The following is a 26,625-nucleotide window of genomic DNA, read 5'->3' as shown; positions in this document are numbered from 1 at the left end:
TTACTTAGAATATCACGTATGTTTGAATTCTTCCAGCAAACAGAAACAAGAACAAGTTACCCAAATATATTCAGAATTTCAAATCTTGTCATGTATATTATAATTATTATCCACTGGAATGCATGTATGTATTTTTCAATCTCCAAAGCCATAGGCTTTGGAACAGACACATGGGTCTATCCCAATATTAGCCATCCTGAATTTGGCCGGCTGGCTAGAAAGTATCTTTACAGCCTTTACTGGTCAACACTGACCTTGACAACTATTGGTGAAACACCACCTCCCGTGAAAGATGCTGAGTATTTCTTTGTCGTTGTTGACTTCTTAGTTGGTATATTAATTTTTGCTACCATTGTTGGTAATATTGGTTCTATGATCTCCAATATGAATGCTGCCAGGGAAGAGTTTCAAGCAAGGATTGATGCTATAAAACAGTACATGCAATTTCGGAATGTGAGCAAAGACTTAGAAAACAGAGTTATCAAGTGGTTTGATTATTTGTGGACAAATAAGAAGGCAGTAGATGAAAGAAAAGTCTTGAAGTATCTCCCAGATAAATTACGAGCAGAAATTGCCATCAATGTTCATCTGGAAACTTTAAAGAAAGTCCAGATTTTTGCAGATTGTGAAGCCGGCTTACTGGTTGAGCTAGTCTTAAAACTACAGCCTCAGGTGTACAGTCCTGGAGATTATATCTGTCGGAAAGGTGACATTGGGCGAGAAATGTACATCATCAAAGAAGGGAAACTTGCTGTGGTTGCTGATGATGGAGTTACTCAATATGTGGTCCTAAGTGATGGCAGCTACTTTGGGGAGATTAGCATTCTTAACATTAAAGGTAGCAAAGCTGGAAATCGGAGAACAGCTAACATTAGAAGCATTGGTTATTCAGATTTGTTTTGTCTGTCTAAAGACGACCTAATGGAGGCTTTAACAGAATACCCAGATGCAAAGGCCTTGTTGGAAGAGAAGGGAAAGCAAGTCCTTATGAAAGATGGACTGCTGGATTTAGATGTTGCAAACGCAGGAAGAGATCCTGAAGATATCGAGGAAAAGGTCAACCAAATAGAAGTAGTGCTTGACTGTTTACAAACAAGGTTTGCCAGACTTTTGGCTGAATATGGTGCTGCACAGCAAAAATTGAAAATAAGGCTAACACAAGTTGAGAGCATCATCAAAGCGCCTATGGATTTTGATTTATCAAATTTAGAAGAAACTGAAGAATGAAAAGAATAGAAATGTAGATATTGTAAGCGCTGCCGAATCTGTAATAAAGAGTCTAATAAAAGACAAAATAAGAAGGCTTCATTGAACATGGAATCTGTTAATCTTGGCTGATTTTCTTTTTAAGCCAAGCATGAAGGGTATTTTCAATAATTTACATTTTATCTGTTATGTGACTTCAGAAAATATCACTTAATCTAGATGATAAATATGCTAAAATCCCAATGGATCAAATTTTAGGTTAATTTGAACAGGAATCATTTTGTACAGTTGTATTGCATGATTACATTTTATATTGTGCCCTGTACAATGCACCTAGTATCAAGATAGTTGGCTGGACTCCTCAGCAGTCATTTTGATTTACAGATGATAAGTTTGCTGCACTTTCCACTCAGAACAAAGTCACCGCTGACAGAACGTCTTTGTTTTGTAGCAACAGCCCAGAAAATTAGCAGTAATTATAAACAGCCAGTTACAAGTTATCGGGAGAATGTGATGCGATAAAATTCCACACTGTTTAATAAAATATTTAATTAAATCCTTGTGAAAAATTTTGCCGTTTGTATTGACTGGCTACAAATAACCTCTGAGGATCGTGTGCCTAAAGGGGTTTCTTGAGATGCAGCTATAAATTCTTACCAGGAGACCTCGTATTCTGTGATTATCAACAGTTTTAAACATAGAGCTAAATTATTTCTAGACTGCATATGGTGACTAGGTACAGTAGATTAAAATAAAGGCATAAGCCCTGCCCAAAGGTAGCAAGATTGACTCCGTAAAAAATGGATGAGGTGGAAGAAAGACATTAGTTTGTAAATGGCAGCAGGAAGAGGTATATTTTGGAACATGTAAATTTCAAAACGCAGCACTGTTCTGTCAGTCTGCTAATGAAGCAAGGCTTTCCATTCAGCAGTCTTGATCTGGAAATTCATATAAAGGTCATGTGGTTTTTTAACCCTGTGTTCTTTCCTTGGACTGTGGTTGGGAAGCTGTGCAGGTACAACTGCTTCCTGGGTCCCTCTAGTCAGTAGTTTGGACCAGGCTGATCTTTTCTTGGTAGGTGACCTTGATGCGGGGAGGTGATGTAATCTCTCAGCAGCCCTTAGTGTTCTGCAACCTCTTGATAAGCACAGTCCATGTCTCAGTTCTGTTTTGGCAAAACATGTTGTGTATATTTAATATTTGCGCTCTCGCTGGTCTATATAGGCATCCCAAAAATAGGAGGAAAATATTATTAACTCTTGGTTTAGACAGAAAAAAGAACTTGTACTGCAACAATTAGTGACTATTCTTTGTAGTACACTGGCATTTTGTGTTTAAAGAAGCAAATATCAGTTAGCTACAGTCTGGATTAGGTCGCCTGATTTTAAAAAAGGGGCTTGAGGGATTTGCTTGCTTTTTTTCAGTCCTTGGGAGAGACTGCTGAAACCTGAAAAACAGCACTTTTGAAGTACCGAAATGTGTATGCACACACAAAAAAGTTTTTTTCAACTGTCCTCAAAACTTTTCCTTCTGCATGTTGCTTTTCTTCTTCTTTTGCCATGGGACTTTTTTTATTTTGAAGAAGCCTGACATGCAAATTGATTGTCTGAATGTGATTAATGTCAAGTGGTTTTGCTAAGTAACACAAACTGGAGGGGTGGGCTGGTGAGTCCAGAGAGCATAAACTCCCAGTAACATTTCGCTGAGCAAATCTGGAACAAAACTTAGCTGTAGTAACTAATGGCAACATAGTAGTAGTAGTAGTAGTAATAATAATAATAATAAAAAAATTGTCTACTGCCCTTCATAAAAAACAAACAAATAACTTTTCCCTCCCACAAACACATTTTAAAAACCACAGAATGTTAATCAGCCAAACGCCTGGTTGTGGAGAAATACTTTTATTATGTATTAAATTTGTATAGGCCAAAGTGACTCTGCAGGAAAAACACTGAAATATCTGAGCCCGGGCGAATGAGACCTTGCACAGTTCCCTGTCGGGGGAAAACAGGCGAGTTCTAAATACCAGATGGGCGTGGAATAATAATAATAATAATAATAATAATAATAATAATAATAATAATAATAATAATAAATTTAAAATATATTACTATATGTATAATAATAAATTATACATATAGTTGCGCAAAACGGAAGCGCTCGACGGCACTCCTCCTGATGCATTCTGGGTGCTGTAGTTCTCCGTGGATCACTTCGGAGGCCGCCGGTTCTTTATGCGCCGCACAGAAAGAGAGAGAGGGGGGAGGAGTCTTGCCACACCACGGTTCCGGTGTTTGCACTTCCCACTTCCGATTCTCTGCCGCGAGGGATGCCGGGAGTTGTAGTTTAGGCGCCGGCACGCCGCGAGCTGCCGAGGAAGGGCGAAGCGCTACGTCGGCTACACCTGGATCCTTCCAGCTGCTGCGCCTCATCCTCTGAAAGCGGGCGGGCGGGCGGCGACGGGCTGCTCCGTCCCGGCTCCGAGCGAGCGAGCGGCGGGGAGGAAGGAGGTGGAGGAAGAAGGATGGAGGCGGCTTGGCGCCAGGGCGGCCGTGGCCGGGGAAGGGGGAGAGCCGGAGCTGGCGGGGTCCCTGCAGGCAGCGGACCTGGCGGCCGGGGAAGGGGAAGGGGAGGCGCCTCCCTGGCCGCCGGGGCTTGTAGTAATAACGCCTCAGGAGCCCGCGGTGAGTATTTTCACAACCTCACACACCTACCGCAGGGGGGGAAACCCTCTCATACTCCACTTGGGGCCCAGGTGAAATAGGAAACGCATGAGGCGGTATGTTTTTTAAAAAATAAAATAACATGTATTGAAGGGAGAGCAAGAATGCAGCTTTCCTGCAGCTGCCTCAAGAATGAGTGCATTTAATTTATTATTCTACACGGTGTTTATATGTGTGTTTGTCTGTGTGTGTATATATATTTATATTTCCAAAAAGGCTTCTTGGTATGGTGGGATAGGAGGCTTAGATACACCCTTGCATAGCTTCTAATCGCCCTGAGCAGAAGCTGAAATCTTGTTTGAAGTGTAGGGAAATATTTATATATATATATATATATATATATATATCTAGGTATATATATCTCCATTAGGATACAAACCAGGTCATAATAGGGACCATTTTTATCTAAGGTGGACTCTCTTAAGCTCTCTGTTTTTAACAGGTACAGTGTACGCTTGTTTTGATCCGTATTAAGGTTAATGTTACTATGTTTTATACCCTGCCTTTCTCCCTAACAGGGACTCGAGGCACCTTACAATAAGAGCAGTTGAAAACTGTTGGGTGGGGAATCATTAAAAGCAACGACCAATTAAGCATTGATACAATTAAGGCAAATATAAAATGTATTAAAACAGATAATTCCAATAAAAAGGTACCAGTCCTTCACTAAAAGCAATCGGTTTCCCAAAGCCTGCTCAGTTATTTGAGACATTGGAGCTGAGAAGTGGGAGCATGCCTGATTTGTGTGGCTGCTGCTGTAATTATTGAACATTTAGGTCATTTGCGATATTGTTGCTGTGCTTTACATCGCTGAACTTATTTGAAAACTGGACAAGTATTATATGCAAATGTGCTTACGTGACGTTCATTGACTTCCCCCAAAAGAATCCTGGAACTGTAGTTTACCCCTCACAAAGCTAGAAGTCCCAGCACCCTTAAAACTGCAGTTCCCAGAATTCTTGGGGGGAAGCAATGACCTTTAAATGTATGGATCTGGAATCCCCACACTGGAGAATAGAAGCAGCTGTTTGGAGTAGAGATGCAGCCAATGGATGTATGAAGACTTAGGCATTCCCTTCCACTGCTGCTTTGCTCCAAAATGGCCCCTTCTGAAGCAGGAAAGAAAGCTGTTAAGGGTTTGATTATGCACAGTTATGTGTAACTGTAAGTTGGGCCCTTAGATACAAGCCACTGTATGCCTTCTTCACCTTTGCAGCAGAAGTGCAAATGTAAATGAGCTTGTATACATTGCTTATGCAGTAAGAACCAGGGAAGTATAGGCTGTGTTTCAAGAAAATACTGAAACCAGCTGTGAAGAGTCATGTGCCCCTTCCAAGAATGCCAGAAGATAATGGAAACGGTGCTAGGGTGTGGCCTTTGTAAAAAAAAATCTTCCTTTTAAAGCATCTAATGTTCGCTTTGTTAGTTATTTAAACAGAGTTTTTATTAGTTGCATTTATTTTTCTGAAAGATGCTGTCACATTTTAAACTCTTGTTTAAACTTTGTTCCCCTAACAGAGCTAACCTCTCAGAAAAAATTTGATGAAATTAAGAAGGCTAACCAAGCTGCAGCTAGAAAGCTTGTTGAAGATCAATTTAGTTCCTCCTCTGAAGAAGAAGATGAAGATATCAAAGGAAAACATGGAAAAATATTGGCCAAGACATTTACCACTTATACAAATCAAACTGGTAAAGCTTTTATTTATTTATTTCACATGCCCTTGCCTTATAAAGACCTATCTATCACTACACTGAGATCATTATTCAGATAATGATTTCTATAATTGGGGTAGTAACACATTAATGAATGTTTATATTATAGGAACCATACAGTATGTATGTATGTTCAGAATTAAAGCTCAATCTGTCACAAAAGTAGTTGTAGGAGACCATATAACACTGTTCTTAAAAGATCTGCACTGGTTGCCTATTCACTACCAAGCCCAATTCAAGCCTAAATGGCTTGGGACCTAGTTAACAGAGGGAGCCCTTCTCCCTGTATCATTCAGCCTGTGAGTTGAGATTCACTGGAGATTTGGGTGACTGAAACTTTGAAAAGGACCTACTCTTTGATAGTCCCCTGATTATGAAACAGTCTTCCCACAGACATTAGTCTCTTTGTAGTCATTATATGTTGGGGTTTAGAGAGGTATGGCCTTGATTCATGTATGGTTTCCATTTCAGACCATCAGTAAATGTTAGCGTGGCATTTTGTTTTACATGGAAATAAGAGCTTCACAAATAAGCTTTTGATTTATCCTTTGGCACTGGTCCTCTAACATTAGGATAAAATAGCACTGACTACTGCTTTGTACAAAAAACAAAATTGTCTTCCTGTCTTGTTCAAAGATGGAGATGCAAGTGAACTGGAACGCACAAGGCAGTACATGAATGATGCTTTTCAGTCTGGGGCAATGACGTGCTTGATATGTATTGCTTCAATTAAGAGAAACCAAGCGGTAAGCATCTTACACTATAGAGTATTGTAACAGTACCACTTCTTCAACATTTGCTGTTTAGTTGGAATGTATTTGCTCTTCAGTTAGAGAGGGCATATAAAGAAGTATGCTTTCGACTGTGCTGTCACTTCGTCTTTGGAATTCCTTTCAAAATGATGTTGATAGCTTCAGAAAGTGATCAAAAGCCTCTCATTTTTCAGACATTCGTATTGTGGCTGGGCATGAAAAAGTAATTTTGTTTTATTACTTTGACTGCCTGAATTGGGTCCAGCTGCAGAAATCCAACCTGTTCTCTGCATCCTGTTACATTTATTTAGGGAATCATCAACACATCCCCCCTCCCCCGCCTAAGAAACCACAGTAAGAGCTAGTGGTACAATTGAAATTACCACTTCTGATACTAAAATTGCCATGTGTTGAAATCATCAGTCAAGCTCTGGCCTTCAGCACCCTCTCACTTGTGCACTCTTGCTCGGAATGGGATGGATCCTAGCCAGGACAAGCATACTCAGGTCCAAGGAAGAGTGACTTCTTTGAAGGACAAATGGGAGAAGAGATACTTACCTTTCTTGCACTCTGAGCTTGTTTGCACATCACAGTAAAGCAAACTACGGCTTACCAGGACTGTGAGAATGTGTTGGCTCCCAGAAAGGCTCTTCTCCTGGTCTTTTTAGTGCAATGCAATATTGGCTTAGTATGTCATCTGAACCTAGGATCATGGTTAAGGTCTTTCCTCCTTAACCACTGCCTGTACCCAAGGTTTGTCCCCTGCTTAATGGCTAAGGAGGAGAGACCTTAACCACAATCCTGTGTTTGGATGACACACTAAGCCAAACCTTGGCTTATCTGTTTCATTGCACTATGCTTAATAATAATAATAATAATTAATAATTATATTATTTGTACCCTGCCCACCTGACTGGGTTACCCCAGCGACTCTGGGCAGCTTCCAACAAATACAAAAGCATAATAAAACGTCAAATATTTAAAACATCCCTATAGAGAGCTGGCTTCAGATGTCTTCTAAAAGTTGTATAGTTATTTATCTCCTTGACACCTTGGGGGGGGGGGCATGCATTCCGGAAGGTGTAAGGCACTCTGCCTGGTTCCTGTAACCTCACTTCTCGTAGTGAGGGAACCACTAGAAGGCCCTTGGAGCTGGAACTCACTGTCCAGGCTGAATGATGGGGGTGGAGATGCCCCTTCATGTATACAGTACCGAGGCCATTTAGGGCTTTAAAGGTCAGCACCAACACTTCGATGAACACGGTTGGCTCAAGATGCTCTCCAGGAGTCAGTATGGCCACATGGTCTTGGTAAACTATAGTGTGGATTGTTGTGAAATACAGAAATTGTGAAATTGTGTCTGTCATGCGTTGACCACATTTTTTTAAAACTACCGTATTTTTCACCCCATAGGACGCACCGGCCCATAGGACGCACCAAGTTTTTTTGGGGGGAAATAAAGAAAAAAAATTCCCCCCCAGGCGCTTGTGGGGCCGGCAGCGGGGAGAAGCGCTCTTCTCCCCGCCGCCCGCCTGCAGACCAGGTCCGGGGACAGCGGGAAAACACGCTGCACCTCCCAGCTGTCCCCGGAGCTCGCGGGGCAGGCAGCGGGGAGAAGCGCTCTTCTCCCCACCGCCCGCCTGCAGACCAGGTCCGGGGACAGCGGGAAGACGCCCTGCGCCTCCCAGCTGTCCCCAGAGCTTGCGGGGCTGGCGGCGGGGAGAAGCACGCGTCTCCCCACCGTCAGCCTCCAAACCACATTGGGAGACAGCGGGATGGCGGCGTTCCGCCTCCCCGCTGTCCCCCGACCTTGTGGGGCTGGCTCTGCGGCTCTCCTGAAGCCTGGAGAGCGTGAGGGGTCGGTGCGCACCGACCCCTCTCGCTCTCCAGGCTTCAGCGAAAGCCTGCATTCGCTCCATAGGACGCACACACATTTCCCCTTCATTTTTGGAGGGGAAAAAGTGCGTCCTATAGGGCGAAAAATACGGTACTAATAAGTCTGTGCTCCATTTGTTTAAACTCTATAACATACCCTGTATTCAAATACCGTATTTATTTGAATGTAATATGCACCTTTTTTGGCCAAATTACATTGCAAAAATTAGGGCGCGCATTAGATTCAACGGAGCATTCGATTCATGTAAATACGCTAACAATATATATATTTTTTGGAATAAATAAAATGCTGCTTTACACAGCCTGATAACAGGATCTACATCAGGACATAGCACAATAAATAAAACCCAATATTCACCTTAGGGTTTTTTTTGCGGCCGTGGGAAAGGAGGATTGTTGCATATGTGTGTTGAATTTTATACGCCAAATCAGCATGTTTACTTGGAAAGGCCTTTGAAACATCTTTATCTGCCTTCTAGGTCTGGAGTTGTTCTGGATGTTTCTGCATATTTCACATGCCTTGCATTCAGAAGTGGGCTAAGGATAGCCTTTTTCTAATATCTTCTCCATTGACAGATGATGATTTCGGAAAGAGGGATTATCCATGGCCTTGGTAGGCTTTTACGGTTTTATTTTGAAAGCTCCTTTATGTGGTGGGAAAACAGTACTTAAAAGAAGAGCCAGACAGCTGTAAAATGTGTGCTCTAATGTTGCATTTAATGAAAAAATTCCTTTGCATTTAAGTATCTTTAGCAATCCCAGGGTACGTTGGTGTTGTGTGCATGAAAAATACCATCTCCGTGACGGAGGACTTGCCTGCTCTGTGAGCACAGCCAACTAAAGTTAAACACGTTTAAGTAGCAATGGGTGAACTTAAAACATTGTAAACCAGTTGAATCCCCCACCATTTGCTCAGATGAAAGTTCTCTGTTTCAAGAACTTTTAGTATATACAGCTTTAAAGCTGGGGAAATGCTCCTGTTGAAACATAACATAACCAAAAATAAAATAATGTCTGAGGACAGAAAGCCTAATTTCCTCCTCCTCTTTGCTACTCTGGTTGGTATAATCTGCCCTTTTGATCTTCCCTTGCGTTTTGACCTGAATTCTTTTAGCCTCTAGCCTTGTTTAATGGCAAATGTGATCCTGTTCTGTTCTTTTGAGTGGTGCTTAGGGTTAAGCAGTTGCACAGCAGCAGTAGAGTGGAAATGTGAAATTTCCCTGTGATAATTTTGATCTCTAACCTCTTCATTCAGTGCACAGTTGTAATCATAATGTTAGTTGAAGTATCACAAAAAAGTCTTATTTGGGTACAATATCGATGGAAGTCCATACACTGAACAAGACAGCAGTTCTTTTGAGTGGGTGGTTTATTTTTATTTTTTGAAGAAATAGTGTTTGGTTTCCGCCCTGTGGGATGGATATCTCTGCATCCTGTTATATCACTGGAGGGTCAAGTGACTTTGGTGGTGCAGAGTGCTTTTCACCAGCTTAGGCAACCTCTTTGGGATAGAGAGAGCCTAACAACTTTCATCTGTGGGTTGATAACTTTATTGCTAGACTATTCTTATATGGGACTGCTCTTGAAGATGGTAGAAACTCATTTTCGGTCCAGAATAGAGCTGCTCTGGCAGGATCAAGGACCAGTTGCTGGGAAAACATCTCATAGATATTGAAAGAACTCCATTGGCTTCCAGTCTGTTGCAAAACACAACTCAAGGGCTTCACTTTTGAAATCCCTACATGGCTTTGACCTTAGCTACCTGAAGGGACACCTGCTTCCATGTCAAGCTTCTATGAACTAAGACAATCTGCTATGTGAGGCAGCTGGCAGCCAGGGAAAACGTATTTTTGATTGTGGTGCCTTCTCTGTAGAACTCTTTCCTCAGAGAGGTTCACCTGGTGTTTATGCTGGTATCTTTTTGGCAACAGGTAAATACTTTTATTCTCTGGGGCTGCTTAAACCGTTTTCTCTCTTTAATGCTGCTTTGACTTAGGATCATAGAAGTGTAGAGTTGGACTTGATCATCTAGTCTAATAATAATAATAATAATAATAATAATAATAATAATAATAAATTTTTCTTTATACCCCACCCTCCCCGGCCAGAGCCAGGCTCAGGGCGGCTAACACCAATAAAATCGCAGTACAAACATAATAGGGGAAAAAAACAATTTAAAATATAAGTTAAAATGCAATTTAAAATGCAGCCTCATTTTAAAAGTAGCCGATAAATTGAGACCATAAGGGGAGCGAAACATAAGGGTCAGATTGAGTCCAAACCAAAGGCCAGGTGGAACAGCTCTGTCTTGCAGGCCCTGCAGAAAGATGTCAAGTCCCGCAGGGCCCTAGTCTCTTGTGACAGAGCGTTCCACCAAGTCGGGGCCAGTACTGAAAAGACCCTGGCCCTAGTTGAGACCAGTCTAACCACCTTGTGACCTGGGACCTCCAAAATGTTGTCATTTGTGGACCTTAAGGTCCTCCGCGGGGCATACCAGGAGAGGCAGTCCCATAGGACCAAGCCACTGCAGTGCAGGAATCTTTGGCACAATGTGGCTCTCAAACGCATGACCCTGAGATTAAGAGTCTCGTGCTCTACTGACTGAGCTATTTGTTTAAGAATGCATTTGGATGGAACCTGTATTTTTAATACTATGTTTTTACTTGCATCTCTGTAAATTTCCTGGAAACCCATTTTTGAAAGGCAGTGTAAAAAATCCTGTAAACAAATAAATCTATTTCAGTTGCTAATGGTTGATGTTATAGTGTCACAGTTTTCCCCCCCATTGTTGGTAAACACTGGACTTTGAAACGGCATTTAGCATCCATAATTGTGGCTGCATCACTGTTGCGGTTGCAGTAAAGTCGTATACTTCAGCTGAACTTTACCAAAGTCTCTGTGAATTTTTCATCTGATCTTTCAGTCCAAAGTGCAGATTTGAGTACAAGCGATCGGAGACTCCCACTCGCTACTACTGCTACTGCAGAAAGGTAGAGGACCCGCCACTTGATCCCTGGCTAGTTCCACATTCCTGTGGCCAAGTATGTGAAAGAGATTTCAAGCCTCCCTGTGGACACAGGTGCCTGCTACTTTGTCACCCAGGTATGTGATGTTAATGTAACTGTACGTAAGCTATACAGTCATACCCTGGAAGTCGAACGGAATCCGTTCTGGAAGTCCATTCAACTTCCAAAACGTTCGGAAACCGAAGTGTGGCTTCTGATTGGCTGCAGGAAGCTCCTGCAGCCAATCGGAAGCCGTGGATGCCCCGTCAGACGTTCGGCTTCCAAAAATAGTTTGCAAACCGGAACAGCAACTTCCAGGTTTGTGGTGTTTGTGAGCCAAAACATTCGGGAACTAAGCTGTTCCAGAACCAAGGTATGATTGTAATTAAAAGCCTAGGATGGTGCGGATTTAAAAATATAATATGGTTACATGTGAGTGAACTGAATTTTTACATCAGGTGGCACATTAAAAAGTTGCCAATAAGTGAAAGCTTTGAGATACTAGCCACTACTTACTGTATAACTAACATGCACATACTAAATACAATATAATACAATCTCACACATGGATTTCTCAATGCGTCATCACAATAGCTTTGTGAGGTAGCTTAGGCTGCCCTAAGTTAACCAGCAAATTTCAGGACAGAGAGGGGATTCGAATCAAGGTCTCCCCAGTCCCTGTTGATTCTGACTCGACAACTCGGATGTTCTGTGCTGGAATATCATTTCTGTGATAACCTTTCTTTTTCTTATTTCTAGGTCCTTGCCCGCCTTGTCCAAAGATGGTCACAATAACCTGCTACTGCAAGAAGGCTAAGCCTGTGCCACGAAGATGCAGTACCAAAGTGTGGTCATGTCAGCTGCCCTGTGGGCGAAAGCTGCCTTGTGGACAGCACAACTGTGAGAAACCTTGTCATCCAGGTAGATGTTTCTGTGTTGGATGATACTTCAGGTTGACTCTCATTTTTGTCAGCAGGATCAGTTTTCTCCCGCTCCTCTTCTAACACTCCCAGTCGCGCCCTGTTCTTCTCTCCAGTGGGTGAAGAAATTAAAACAATCTCTGTCCAAGCTGTATTCTAATATTTAACTCTGCCTTACCTTTAGGAGACTGCCAGCCCTGTCCAAGAGTCAGTAAACAAGCTTGCATCTGCGGTAGGCAAGTAGCAGAGAGGCTTTGTGCAAGTCCTGTATGGCAGTGCGATCAGGTAAGTTTCCTTAAATGTTGCCATGTTTTGTCATCACATATAGGGTTTCGTTATATAAGAAGGGTGGCAGGTGTTACCAGCGTTGACTCTGTCCCCCACCCCAACCTCTAGCAAGAAATCTTATGTGTTAACATGAAGAAGTATAAGGGGTTTATGGCGTCATTTGGAAAAACAGCAATTTTGGTCCCACTTTATACAATTAAGCAAGGACATTTGTTTTGCAGCACCTGTCTGCCCACTGAGCCTCTTCATTCCTACGGAAGCAGTAGTGTGTGCTTAGTTTTTCACACATGGCTTCTCCATTTTGGCTTTATTTATGTTCAATAAATCATGGTAATACGCTATGTGTTGTTGTTCAGCAGAGGTTGTATTTACCTTATTTTAAGACCTGCTAAGGAGCAGGTGGTGGTTATTATGTCCTGACAGGTAAAACCACAGAGTTCAAAGAGCACCTTCTTCCTTTTTAATATGACTGTATGTGGTCTAAACCACAGAGCCTAGGGCTTGCCGATTGGAAGGTCAGCAGTTCGAATCCCCGCGATGGGGTGAGCTCCCGTTGCTCGGTCCCTATAGGTACCGCTGCAGCAGGAAGGTAAACGGCGTTTCCGTGTCCTGCTCTGGTTCGCCAGAAGCAGCTTAGTCATGCTGGCCACATGACCTGGAAGCTGTACGCCGGCTCACTCAGCCAATAAAGCGAGATGAGCGCCGCAACCCCAGAGTCATTCGTGACTGGACCTAACGGTCAGGGGTCTCTTAACCTCTTTACCTTTATGGTTAGCAGCAGACCTACCAGCAGGCTTGCAACTCAGCTGGGATTACAGGCTGGGGTATAGGTGTGCTGGTTGTCTGAATCATCGCTTCTGTGCTGCAGTCACTTTGTGTTGCTTTGGTTGCAAATGCTGCTACACGTGGATCCCAAGGGTATCCATGCTATGCGCTGGAGCTTTCCTGGCCCTTCCTCATCACCACAGCTCCCTGTTGATCCCACCCTCACCCCTTGAAAACCCTATTACTCAGGGAATGGGGATTACTTCAGATGGTGTAGGGTACTTCTTTGGGAAGGAGAAATTGGGAGACTGCCCTCTGTGACCAGAAGAACCTTCAGCTTCTAGAACAGTTCTGGATCCATGCCATAGCTTCTAGACTAGAGTCTGTGGCCACATTTTATGCAAGTGACTATGAATAAAAGGTTTTACAAAAGAGCCCAATAATTCCTCGTTTAGCGTGCGTTTGACGCAGTGGTTATTACAAAATACAGTCGGTTGCATTCAGCAGTGCCCTCTTGTTGACAGAACGCTCCTTGATCCAGTGTACGCTTCCGTCATCAGCACACGAAGAAGCATCTTCTTTTTGTTGATCTTCCTCCCCCTCTGCAGCTTCCCACACATGAACCCACTTCTGTTCAACAGTTGCGGACGGTGATCTGCAGCTGCTGAGGGGAAAGGAATTGGTGAAAATGACCTCCCTCCCTGTTATGCTGACTGACTGAAGTATCCACTGAATCAAAGAGCCTTCTGTCAGCAGAAGGACGTCACTGGATGTAACCCAATATTTATACGTCTCAAAGCCCCTTTGAGGGCCTAGACCTGCTCGTTTTATGGCATAAAAATGCGAAAACAAACATCTCTCTCTTTTTCTGTTGTCTCCTTTGTGGCATGGTTACACATGAAGGAGGACGGGGAAATTTCAGCACGTTCAGCTTCTCTCGGCCTCGGCATAGCGAGCTTCACCTGCAGAAATTTTCCTTTTTGCCGCACTTGTTACAAAACAAGAGGACGGCTCCTTGTAGGCTTTCCCCCCCTGAGAGTTTGAAAGTTTTAGTTTATATCTTTGTGCTGTATTACTTTTGTTGAATATTAAATAAATAATTTTGGTCATACAGTCCATGGCAGTGAACAGTCTTGCCTCTGCAAAGGGCTGTGTGAACAGTGCAGTTTTCTGCCTGTAGAGCTGAGATGCATTTTACATCTGCAGTCTACAGTTCCCTCCCTGAGCTGTTTCAATGATGAGAGCCTCACTAGCGAAATATGAAAGCTGCATCATTCATTTATTTTTTTGCAAAATAGCCAACTTTCGTTGCTCTGTGATTAAAATGTAACGTCACAGAAAAATTACCCTCAGTGGCCAAACATCATACTAAAAAACATCATACTAAACCGGTGGTGTCCAAACTTTTTCAAAGAGGGCCAGATTTGATGAAGTGAACAAAGTTGTTGAGCTTTTTTTAAGGATTTTCACCCAAAGTTGCAGAGCTTTTTTTAAGGATTAAAGTCGTTGGCTGACTTATTCCTTTGGGGGGGGCAGCTCTCCGTTGATATGTTGGCTCCTGGGCAGAATGAGCCGAACAGCAGGTGCTCGGGGGCCACAACAGATTCATTTCTCAGAATTGCTTGGGGGGGCCGGATTAAATTGACCAGGGGGCTGGATTTGGCCCCCGGCTGGACTTTGGACATGCCTGCACTAAACCATAGTTTGGTGTGACCAGAAGAAACTGGAATGAGGTTCAATGAACTTTGAGTTCGGAAGCTTCCATGCCTCCAAGCTGATTTATTCCAGAGTTTGTTGGTTCTGATGAAACTACAAACTGTGGTTAAATAAAAGCTTCCAAACTCCTCCCAGCCACATAGGAAGGAAGAGTGAACTTGCACGCTCACTACTGATAGATACACATTGCCCTAAATTGTGGCTTAGCATGTTGCTGGAATATGGCCAGTCTGTAATTGCTTGTCATCTTTTCTTGTTGAATAAGGCTGATGTAACATGAACAAAGCTTTGCTGCGAAAGATGTTTAATTCTTATAACATAAGAAAGAGTTCACCTATTCCTTTTTTTTTTAACATGGAATTCAGGGAGCGATCACCTTTTTCTTGCATTCCATTGGATTTTTGCATTTCGTTGCTTTGATAAATTCTTCACTTGCGTGTGCTGTATGTGTTTTCCCAACAGGTGTGTGGCAAAACATTGCCTTGTGGTTATCATGCCTGTGAACAGATTTGTCATGCTGGCTCTTGTGGGGAGTGTCCCCGATCTGGCAAAAGGAGTTGTCCATGTGGAAAGTCAAGTAAGAATGTGTTTCTTTTCTGCCTATCTAGCATGCATCCAGTTTACCAATATAGCTAAGCTTCCTAAAATCTAAACTGCATTCAAGTACAAGTTAAAGTAATACAATAGCAGACTTTTGTTATATTTAAAGTTTTCCCAGAATGAGGTTAGACACAAGACCTGCCTGGCTTAATTAAATTGGGCCCTTTATATAAAAACTTTAACTCCTTTTCTTGACATAAAGCCTTATTTTTCATGAAACAAGAGAGACAAAAATGCAGCTTTCATTTTTTCAATTGTGTATAATAAATGACAGAAGGTTTGCTGTTTTGTTTTGACTTAGAATTTTCTTTACCATGTACGGAGGATGTGCCTACATGTGGAGACAGTTGTGACAAAGCTCTTGACTGTGGGATTCATAGATGTTCCCAGCGCTGCCACCGAGGTCCCTGTGAAATCTGTAGACAGGTTAGCATTTCTCTTCCAGTTCGGTCACATGTTTTTGAATAACACTTCATTATTTCAGGACTTCTGAAGGCCTTTATCTCCAACGAGCTTTCTTGAGGCAGAGAAAATAAAGATACGTTTCTTCTTTTAGCTGTCCTCTCCCTCTCTGAGCTCAGGAAACGTGCTGTCTCCACTGCTTTGTGTCCTCAACCAAAAAAAAATAAGCTACCACAACCCCTAGCTTCTGTCCTTCAAATCTGGGGAATAGATAAAGTTCCTGTATTGGCTTGGATTTATGTGTGGGAACATGCTTAAATGTGGCCTGTTTTTATAGGCTTATCTGCTTTTTGTTGTGAGGATTCAAAATGTCCTTGCCTTAAACAATCCATTTGAAGAGTGCCCTTCAGAATAAGCTTGATGATTGTAACAACCGAAGCAGGAAAGGTAAACTTTCCCAAACTCTGTCATCCACTTGGATAGTTCTAAGAGGACATTGCGAGATTCCATGTTCTGCAGGCCCACTGGTAGCTGCTGCCCCTAATTTCAACCTCTGCTAGCTCCTCTACCTCTTAAGTTTCCTTTTTCTGATGGTATAGGCTTGTATCACCATCATTTTGGCTGCTACTTGCATATTCTAAACTACAGTTTCTTCTTCTGAAAACGGTGGCCTTCCCAACAATCTCATGTTTCTTTCTTCCTGCATTTTCTACTGTCTCTTCTTGGGCCTAGTTCATACAAACAGATGAGAAGGTAAACAGTTTTCCTGAGGTCAGGTCAAATTAAGTTGTTGTTTCCATGAGGATGTGCCACATCTTTTTGATTCTAGTTATTCCTGTTATCATGAAGGGGCCTGTACAGATGCTCTAGCCTGTGAAAGAGTTTCTTTCCGGCCTCTTGTCACACAACATGCTAGACTCTTCTATGCAGCTTAATTTCCACCATTGAATTCTTTTATATGCTACTTTTCCCCCTCCTGAATTTTAATCTGTGATGAGTTCCATGCATTTTTGCTATCATTTATGTGCCTTAGTTTTAACATGCTGAAATTTTAACATAGAAAGATCACGAGGCTCCAAAATTAACAGATTGGCAAATCAAATTACAGGAATTGGTGGAGACGGTTCAACTGACTAGTAAACTCAGAGGAAACTCAAAGCAAAAATTTGCAGAAAAATGGGATGGTTATAGAAAATATGTTCAAAAATACAATAATAGTTTTGACTCCGTGCTAGCATTCGAGTGATAAAGGAACTAAAAGGAGGTGGACAACAATTAAGGACTTCAGAATGCATTGGAAAAATTATATAGAAAGGTTTATTGTTTTGTGTACATTCAAATGTAAGATAAAATATATGCAAAGGGACTTGATGGGAAGTCAAAGTTGAAGAAATGAAGAAAAGATTTTGGAAGATAAAAGGGGAAAAAATATTTACTTTCATTATTATCATTTTGTGCGCGGGTGTGGGTGTTTGGGTGTCTGCACATATGTGTGTTTTTGTATGCAATGTTTGGGAGGAAGTAAGATGGTAAATAACAAATAACAAACTAAATATTGATGTATGTAATTTTTATTTCTTAATTATATTTAGTGGTAGTATGGCTGTATTGTTTTTTGTAACAAAATCATTCAATAAAAATTATTTATACAAAAAATAATAATAATAATTTTAACATGCTGAATGTACAACTCATAGCTTTAGTTTCCTTCCATTTGTATCTTAACAGGAAGTTGAAAAGCAGTGCCGCTGTGGAAAGCATACAAAACAGATGCCCTGCCATAAGCCATACCTTTGCGAAACAAAGTGTGCCAAAATCCGGGACTGTCAAAAACACCAGTGCAAGAGGAAGGTGAGTAGGTATTGAGGATGCATCGCCATCCTTTTGTAGCTAGAGTCATTTGGAAAAGTTTGGTTCAGCTTCCAAAAATGCTTCTGTTTCTGAGACACACAGCCTGCTTGGGAGCACACGTCAAGTCATGGTTTGGCTTAGCATTACTTGCGAACGTGGCCTGTGATGGCTGTTTTGCTGTTCTTTTATGGGGGAAAAAAGCCCCCCCATATATTGGATTTCTTCGTTCTTCTGTACAGTGGTATCTTGGATTAAGTACTTAATTCGTTCCGGAGGTCCGTTCTTAACCTGAAACTGTTCTTAACCTGAAGCACCACTTTAGCTAATGGGGCCTCCTGTTGCCGCTGTGCCGCCGGAGCACGATTTCTGTTCTCATCCTGAAGCAAAGTTCTTAACCTGAAGTGCTATTTCTGGGTTAGTGGAGTCTGTAACCTGAAGCGTATGTAACCTGAAGCGTATGTAACCCGAGGTACCACTGTATTGCCATTCCACTCACAGAGAAAGAAATCGGGTTACAGTGGTACCTCGGGTTAAGTACTTTATTCGTTCTGGAGGTCCGTTCTTAATCTGAAGCACCACTTTAGCCAATGGGGCTTCCCGCTGCTGCCTCGCCGCCGGAGCACAATTTCTGTTCTCATCCTGAAGCAAAGTTCTTAACCTGAGGTACTATTTTTGGGTTAGTGGAGTCTGTAACCTGAAGCGTATGTAACCCGAGGTACCACTGTATTTAAGAATGGTCTAATTCGAAACTGTTGCTCTTACAACACCTACACTGTGAAATACCTGCAGAAGGTGGCAGTAGTGATTCTTATTGGACTAGCTTGTTGGAGCAGTCAGAGAAAGGAAATATACTAGTTCTCTGATATGTATGATCTTCCTTCAGGCAGAGATGAAATACCTTTCAAAGGCTTAAAGGAGCAAGCGGGTGGGGAGTAATGAAGAAGAGATGTTCTTTTTAGGTGCTGAATGAATTTAGTAGTTCAAATCCAATAATCCAATATACAGAAGAAACTTGAAGGGTGAAGTAGTTGGTGCTGGAAAGCTTTATTTGCTGGAGCATTGCTTTTTATATTCCATTTATTCCCACCCCTTTTCCTGAAGCACTTTTCCTTACTCATTTTTATTTCATTTACAGTATATGTATCCCTCTCCATGCTCTCTGGATGGCTCACAAGAAAACATTTAACACTGGTCTCTCATTGGTCCTTAACTCTGTCTTGTCCTTGTTGTATTTAAGAGATGTCTTCATTTTTTCTTGGTTTTTTTACTCCGAACCTTTTTCAGATGAACCATTTTCCTGAGCTTTGTTAGCCTGTCCCTCCCCATGTCTTTTATGTGTCTGAGATTATAGGTTTTTGAAGAAGAACTGTTTTTAGAGGTAGAAAGGAAGCTGATTAACTCAAATGTATTCAAGGTAACATGCAAAATATAATTGCAGTTTTATCAAAACCGTGCTAAAACAGGTGCTTAGTTGTCGGTGCTATAAAAATAATAATGGCAAAGTCTTCATTTTGGGCCAAGAATAGAAGGGAATGTGGTGAAACAGTTAAGAAAGACTGAGCTGTATGTAGCAATGTGCTTTGTGTTAGGGCCAAACTAAAGAGGTTTTTCAAAAGCAAGAAGGAGGTGAATGTGCTGAGACTGAAAATCCCCTGTTTGAAGCTGCTGTAGGTGCTGGTGAGGTAGAATTGTTGAAGCAGAATAGTAGATCTGCATGTAGAATCTGTGAGGTCTTTTTGGAGTACAATATACACAGGTCAAACAAACTGCTTAACAATAATACTTAGCCCTTAGATTGTTGAGGTTCTTGACATGAACCACCTTGGTAATATTTGCAACACACTTGTGATGTAATTCAGTGTTTCCACCATAATGAAGTTATGGAGCTCAAGTTGAAATAATAGTAGCTCAAAACCATCTGGCTCAGTGTTTCCCAAACTTGGGACTTCAGCTGTTTTCAGACTACGATTCTCATCATCTCTGACCACTGGTGTTGCTAGCTAGGGACGATGGGAATTGTAGTCCAAAAACAACTGGGAAACACTGACTAGCTAGCTATTAGCCAAGGCAAGATTTGGACTGTCCAGCTTTATGCTTTTAGCTCCTGCTTGACACCTGCCCTTACTTGGGACTCTCCTATCAGTTTCTTGTCAGAAAATTGTTATCCCTGCTTTAAAATAGACCAACACTCCATTTTCCTGTGTGAAACTGCTGAAATGCTTTAAAATGGCAAAGGATATTCTGAAGGCGCTTCCTTAAGAAAGGGACATCTCAACATGTTTATTTTTCTTCGACACTTTATTATTTAAAAAACACTTGCGCGTGTGTTTCAGTGTTGTTCTGGAAATTGCCCACCATGTGATCAAGCATGTGGACGAACTTTAGGATGTCGGAATCACAAGTGTCCTTCAGTGTGCCACAGAGGTAAGACTGAGCAGGCAATCTTGCCTGAAGACTTTCATCCTGAATGGTACTTTAAACTTTATGTAGTTGGGTCTTTGTTGGTAATTGTTATAAAAAGGAATATTGTAATCTTTGATTACAGCCAATAGCTTTAATGTTGTTCAAATCATAGCATTTCTGAACCTATATATATATATTTGAGGGTCCAATCCTAGGACATTAATGTTTTTTCATAAAAACAGAGTGTAATGTGTTGATTAGCACTAGTCATGGTGGTAGAAATTATACTTGAATTAAATAATCAGCTGTTACCCTTTGGCTTCTTGAGCACTTGAACTGTTTGGGAACGAATAGGTTGTCCATCTCTGTCTAAAGTGTGATAAAAAAGTATCTTTCTTTGCTGTATATGCTTTATCAGTTCCACCCACTCCACATTTTTCATATTATGAAAGGATACTCATATTTGTTCCAACATACTCAAATACAAATGTTGAGCCTTTGTGTGGGCAAGGGAAATGTTTGCATCCCTGCAGTGTAATTTCTTTTCTTTTTTTAAAAAATGGCTTCTTATAAATGTCAGAAATCTGATGCTCACTTCTGACCTTTCAGAAAGTAGAGAAAGGCATTAACTCTTTTGACATTCAAAACGGATTTGGGGAACATACCGTAAGTAGCATGTTCTCTGGGTGGAGTTTGTCCAGACTGATGCCTCCTGAATTCATAATACCATTGTTAATTTTAATTGTACGAAATGGATAACTTCTTATTTGGATCCAGGTAATTAATTGCAAAGTAGTTTTGCTGTTGTAGATTGCATCTAAAAATGTGCTAAGTTTTTCCAAGGTTGGCAACTTGTATTGCTTGTCTTCGTTATAGGTAGCTGCTATCCATGTCCCGAGACTGTAGATGTGAAGTGCAATTGCGGCAAAACTGCTCTCAAAGTGCCATGTGGTAGAGAACGTACCACCAAGGCTCCCAAGTGCAAGGAGCCATGCAAGTTAGTATTAAATAACAATCTAATGCAAATAATTTTTTATTCCCCCTGAATATCAGACCACCGTGTGATATCGCAAACTGCTTTGAAATTCCCCTAGCTTTCAAAACTAGTGTTAGAAATGGTCTAACACTGTAATGGCCTAATTGGGTCTTTTGACATTATGGCTTCTCAGCAGGTGGAGCTACATTAATACAGTTTAGTGTTTTGAAAGAAGTATGCAGTGCACTGTAAGACTGCAACTTGCAACTCTTGAGAGGCGTTTCAAAGGCTGGTGCTGCCATAGGAAGGTGCTGCTTTGAGTTCCAAATAGTTTTACAAGAGCAGTAGAAATTGAAGCAAGCTTCCCTTAGTATCTTGCAGCACAGCGGGGTGGGCGATGGGGTGTCAAGGTTGGCTTCCTTTGTAGTGGAGAGGGAGCAATTGAATTTAAAGCTTTCATAATAATATGCATATTTACAGTTATACAGGTTGAGCAGGAAGTGGTATGGTAGCTACACAAGTAAGGCTGTTAATCCCAAAACTGAATTATTCCCGTAGTAATAGCAGCACCCCTAAAGTTCCAAGGCACCTTATTCATTCCAGCTCTGAAAAACCACCAGTGTAAAGAATCTACGTTGGCTCCCAGTTCGTTTACGAGCACAATTCAAAGTTTTGGTATTGACCTTTAGAGCCCTAGATGGCCTTCGCCTTGTATACTTGAAGGAGCGTCTTCTTGACTGTTTCCTCACTGTGAGACTTGAAGCTACAGGCAAACTAGGCAGAGAGCCTTCTCGGTAGTGGCGCCCTCCCTGTGGAACGCCCTTCCATCCGATGTCAAGGAGATAAGCAAATACTTGACTTTCAGAAGACATCTGAAGGCAGCCCTGTTCAGGGAACTTTTTAATGGTTGATGCTTTATTGTGTTTTTAAGATTTTGTTAGGAGCCGCCCAGAGTGGCTGGAGCAACCCAGTCAGATGGATGGAAATTATTATGATTATTTGTCCAAATTCAAGCATTCTCTTGGGGCACAACTTTATGTGGTTATAGTGTCAACGCTAAAGCCACACCAAGACTATATAAGAGAACATGCCTATAGCAATAGGGAAAACATCTAATCGAACTGTTTGATGCTAATATAATCCAAGCTGCCAAAAGCAAGCCCCGAAATGAACTTTGTACTGCTTCTGAGAGAGGGCTTTACTAGTATCTGGGAGAAGTCATCTTCATAACTGTAGTAAAGACTCAATAAGAGCTACCCTCTCACAGACTTGGCATCCATGCATTACAAGTGCATCCTTGGCTGGATGCTCCAGCTCATGTGATTTAATAGAGTGGGCAATCTACCAAGCATGTTTGAATCTGTCCCAACAAATCCTACACTTATTTGAAAATATGGTTGTAAGTTTAAAGCTTGCTAAATCTAACTGTTTTAATTTTAAAACAATTGAGAAGCGGTGTGTTTTGTCTGTTGCTTTCTTTTATTTTCATTTGTTTTCTATAAGTAAACTGTAGTGAAATACGATCACCATTGCCAGAGGAGAGAGCTTCTTTGCTGGCTGCTGTTTACCACGTAGGCTAGGTTTTCACCTAGTCCTTGCTATAGACTCTGCGGTTCTTTAAGAGTTCATTCTCCTGCTGCCGTTCTGGATGCTACTGCCTCCTAAGCCAGAAATGAGTTATTCTTCTCCCGCTAGAACCGAGCTATTCTCATAGGTTACTTGATTATGAATGTTATGAAACCATTTTTTAAAATTTGCTTTTCTATGGAGATAATATGGATAGCGATATGCTTATGTATCTTTTCATTCCATCATGCCTGGAGCATAACACGTTTAGAAAAGAGATACACAAAGCAAGCAACTGTGTATACGGCTGTTGTAAACCACTTAGAGCTCTTTTGTTCTAGTAAGTTGTTTTGTTAAATAAATGACTATAAACCAGTTTTTGTAGCAATAATTGACAGTTCCTGTTTTCGTTTTAGGCAGCCACCTACCTGCCATCACCCTGCTCGAGAGAAACACAGCTGCCACTTTGGCCCTTGTCCTCCTTGCCGACAGCCCTGCAAGAAAACCTTTGAGAAGTGTGGTCACTCCTGCCCTGCTCCTTGCCATGATGAAGCACTTGTAAAACAGACTGGTTCGGTGAGAGAACCATGTGATTGCTCCCCATAGCAGTGTCACCACTTTCAGGGAGAAGTGCTCTGATTCCACAGGAATCAGTCAGTTGGTATAGCTCCGCTGGCAGAGCAAGAGAGTGTTAATTTCAGGGTCAGAGGTTCAAGCCCCACTTTAGGCAAAAGATTCCTGCATTGCAAGGGGCTTGGACTAGATGATCCTCACTGTCCCTTCCAACTCTATGATTCTGTGATTATCCCCTTCCATATAATCTTCCCACTTGAGATGTTGCTGGAACCCCTCCAAAAGTGACAGCCTGTCAGGGGCTGGACTGAGGAGGAATGGTGGGAGCCTCCCCCCCTTTCTGAACCTTCCCAAGGGCAGGAGGTCAGTATTGATTTAGAACAGTGATTTGCAGAGGAGCATAATCCAGAGGGGGAAAACTGGGTGAGGAACAGCTAGAAGAGGAAACACCAGGAGAGAGACAGCTGGCAGATTTAGTGTCCTTGGACAGCTTTCCTGACCCCCTCTTCACCTAAGACTAGATGGGCTTTGAGAGTGATAGAACAGAGAGCACAGAGGCAACAAGCTCAGATTACCAGATGTAGGAGTGACGTAGATAAATGGGGATGGAGGGGGGTGAACCTTAACTGGGAGCAACGCCATTTCTGGAGAGAGATGCATTCCTTTGTCTCTCGCTGTGATTGTTAAAGGAACTAACTGGTAAGAATGCTCCTTATGTTTGATCTGCCTATTTCCTGCCTGACACAGCCGTACTGCTATCATTAAGAACTGGTGATTGGTTTTCACGACTTTAATGGTTGTGGTGCGTTGAGTTCTAATAAGTAAAGGATGTTTGTGGAGATTGGGGGTATGAGTAACCCTAGACCATTTAGGCATGTTTAGCCTTTATAATATGTGCTATATAACAACAAATTTCTTTCATCCCAGCATCAGCCAGCAGGCCCTTGGGAACAGTCAGCTGAGCCTACATTTATTCAGACAGCATTGCCTTGCCCTCCATGTCAAGTCCCTATTCCAACGTGAGTATGAAAATATGCTTTGAAATGACATATTTCTATGTGTTCAGGTGGCATGGCCCTGTGCTGTGACTTGCTGTTATGCATTTTCTTTAAAGCTGTTTCCAGAGGTAAAGCCAGATCAGTTAAAAAGACTAAATAGTTGGAGATCCGTAGTCTAGTACAGTCATACCTTGGTTTTCAAATAGTTTGGTTCTCGAATGTTTTGGCTTCCAAACGCCACAAACCTGGAAGTGACTGTTCCGGTTTGCGAACTATTTTTGGAAGCCAGATGTCCAATGGGGCAGCTTCCGATTGGCTGCAGGAGCTTCCTGCAGCCAATCAGAAGCCGCACTTTGGGTTCCGAATGTTTTGGAAGTCAAACAGACTTCCGGAATGGATTTTGTTCGACTTCCAAGGTACGACTGTACATGTTTGGCGGTCAGCTGCAAAATTTGCTCACGGTAATCCAGCAGAGTTCGTGTTGACTTGGTGGAGCTTGCGCAGAAGAACTTCCCAGTGGATTGTGCCTGTTTGAGAGAGCCTAAGTTGTGTGCAAAGTTCAGCATTACTGGACTTTGCCCACAACCTGTGAATTGCGTTTGTTGCATATTTATACACACGAAGTATATCTGAGAGTTTTCTATTCACTAAACAAAAGAGAGTACCACTCCAACAGCTCACTTATCTGTCTGATAGCTACAATAGATTTATTTTTATGACATTTATCGCACCTTTCTTCCGTTATATATCCCAAGGGAGCGTGCATGTGGTTCCCAGGTGGTCACTCATCCAGATACTGACCAGAGTCGGACCCGCTTAGCTACAGCATCGTGGTGGCCTCCTTTGCCTTCAGACCATACCGTGTCAGCCCCCCACCACAACCCAGGCCAATCCTTCATCTGTCTATGTAGCATGCCAGGGACAAGTAGACTAAGTAAATAAATAAGAGTTTTCTAAATTTCTCAGATGTACTTGCACCTGAGGGAGTTGGGAAGAGGAGAGGAAATTACAACACTGGAGCCTGCCACCATGTAACGAGTTTGGGTGTGAAATCAGACCCTGTTGTGCTTCCAGTGACATAACTGGGAGCTCATTCTTGGTTATCAAGAGACCACCTTCCAAGGTTTTTTTTGGGTTGGAGTGGGGAGCCCAGTTATGAATGTAACTGGGTCAACCATCACTACAATTTACTTAGTACTGTAAAAGCTATTGCTCACTGTTAGAAGAAAACACATCTTTTCTTTCAATTGACATTGTAACAAATGGCCGCATTCTGATGGCCATACTTGCAGCTTCTAATTGGCCAATGAATTTCAGGTGGTTGATTAATTCAGGGAGTGATATTCAAATTGTTTGGCCTTTTATTTATTTATTTCCTTTTTTTTTGTTCTTGTGTATTTACAGGCAATGCCTTGGGAAACATGAGGTGAGTTATAAAAACTGTAGTATTCCAGAGTAAATCTGAAAAATGCATAATTTGGTTTTAATCGGAGGTTTCGAAATGAAGCCTTTGCGTTTAATTGGTTTGCCATGAGGTTCGTTTGCAACTGGAAGTATTCTGCTTTCCCTCCTGAAAGCGACAAATTGTTTTGTCATTTGAGATCTGCTGGGATTTCTATCAAGACTATTGCAAAATTGTTTTAGGAAATTTATAAGAGTGAACTACTTATTAACCTTGATGAAACTTTAAACTTTTGACATCGCATTTCAAGAAATGTGGAATGCTGGCAAAATACTCTTCTGTTCGTGTTTACTGGGATGATTTAGGATGAGCTCTGGTTTTATAGCGCTTGCTATTTTATGGCTTTTCCAAAATGTTTGGAAATGTTTAAACGATCTCTTCTCATGCAGTTTATATCGCTGGCCTGATACGTTCTGTGGCTGTTTGAGGAACATCTGCAAAATATGTTTTGTAAATTGATATTAACTATCACCTATGCTAGTATGATGCCTAAAGTAGAATATGAGAGCTCGAATTGTAAGGCAGGGATGTTATGACTTTCAGCTGAACGTTACACAGTGAGGCCCTGTGGTGATCTGAGAGCTTTGTCTGAAGTTATTTTAACATTTGGTAGTATAAATGAAAACAAGCATGAACACTGTCTTGAATTAAGCAATGGTAATAATTTTCTATGGGAAGTTACAAAACAATGAAGATCTGAGTGGATTTATGGTTTTTGTGCAGAGGAGAAGTGACTTGACCATCTAGGCACAACAAATCCATTAGAAAAATAATAATTTGGGGGGAAATCTATACTTTTTCATTGTTAAC

At 41.8% G+C, this 26,625-nt stretch overlaps 1 protein-coding gene across 4 annotated transcripts in view; it reads left to right on the top strand.

The window, feature by feature from the left end:
• The window catches only part of NFXL1 (nuclear transcription factor, X-box binding like 1), a 76,033-nt gene that overhangs the window by 17,802 nt on the left and 31,606 nt on the right, over positions 1-26,625 (top strand). For 3 of the 4 annotated variants that reach the window (XM_079989667.1, XM_079989666.1, XM_079989668.1), the window contains 14 exons: positions 5,448-5,618; positions 6,279-6,388; positions 8,770-8,903; positions 11,214-11,392; positions 12,055-12,216; positions 12,400-12,500; positions 15,447-15,561; positions 15,886-16,010; positions 17,715-17,837; positions 20,171-20,261; positions 21,117-21,237; positions 23,199-23,358; positions 24,283-24,374; positions 25,758-25,779. In XM_079989667.1, the coding sequence (XP_079845793.1) occupies positions 5,448-5,618; positions 6,279-6,388; positions 8,770-8,903; positions 11,214-11,392; positions 12,055-12,216; positions 12,400-12,500; positions 15,447-15,561; positions 15,886-16,010; positions 17,715-17,837; positions 20,171-20,261; positions 21,117-21,237; positions 23,199-23,358; positions 24,283-24,374; positions 25,758-25,779 (1,706 nt within the window). Of the gene's footprint in view, positions 1-3,584; positions 3,891-5,447; positions 5,619-6,278; positions 6,389-8,769; positions 8,904-11,213; positions 11,393-12,054; positions 12,217-12,399; positions 12,501-15,446; positions 15,562-15,885; positions 16,011-17,714; positions 17,838-20,170; positions 20,262-21,116; positions 21,238-23,198; positions 23,359-24,282; positions 24,375-25,757; positions 25,780-26,625 lie in introns of those variants that run through there. The other variant, XM_079989669.1, reaches the window with a different exon arrangement.

This window comes from Podarcis cretensis, assembly GCF_951804945.1.
Source record: "Podarcis cretensis genome assembly, chromosome: 9".
Classification (NCBI taxonomy): Eukaryota; Metazoa; Chordata; class Lepidosauria; order Squamata; family Lacertidae; genus Podarcis; species Podarcis cretensis.
This window is presented reverse-complemented; position numbering and strand designations above follow the sequence as displayed.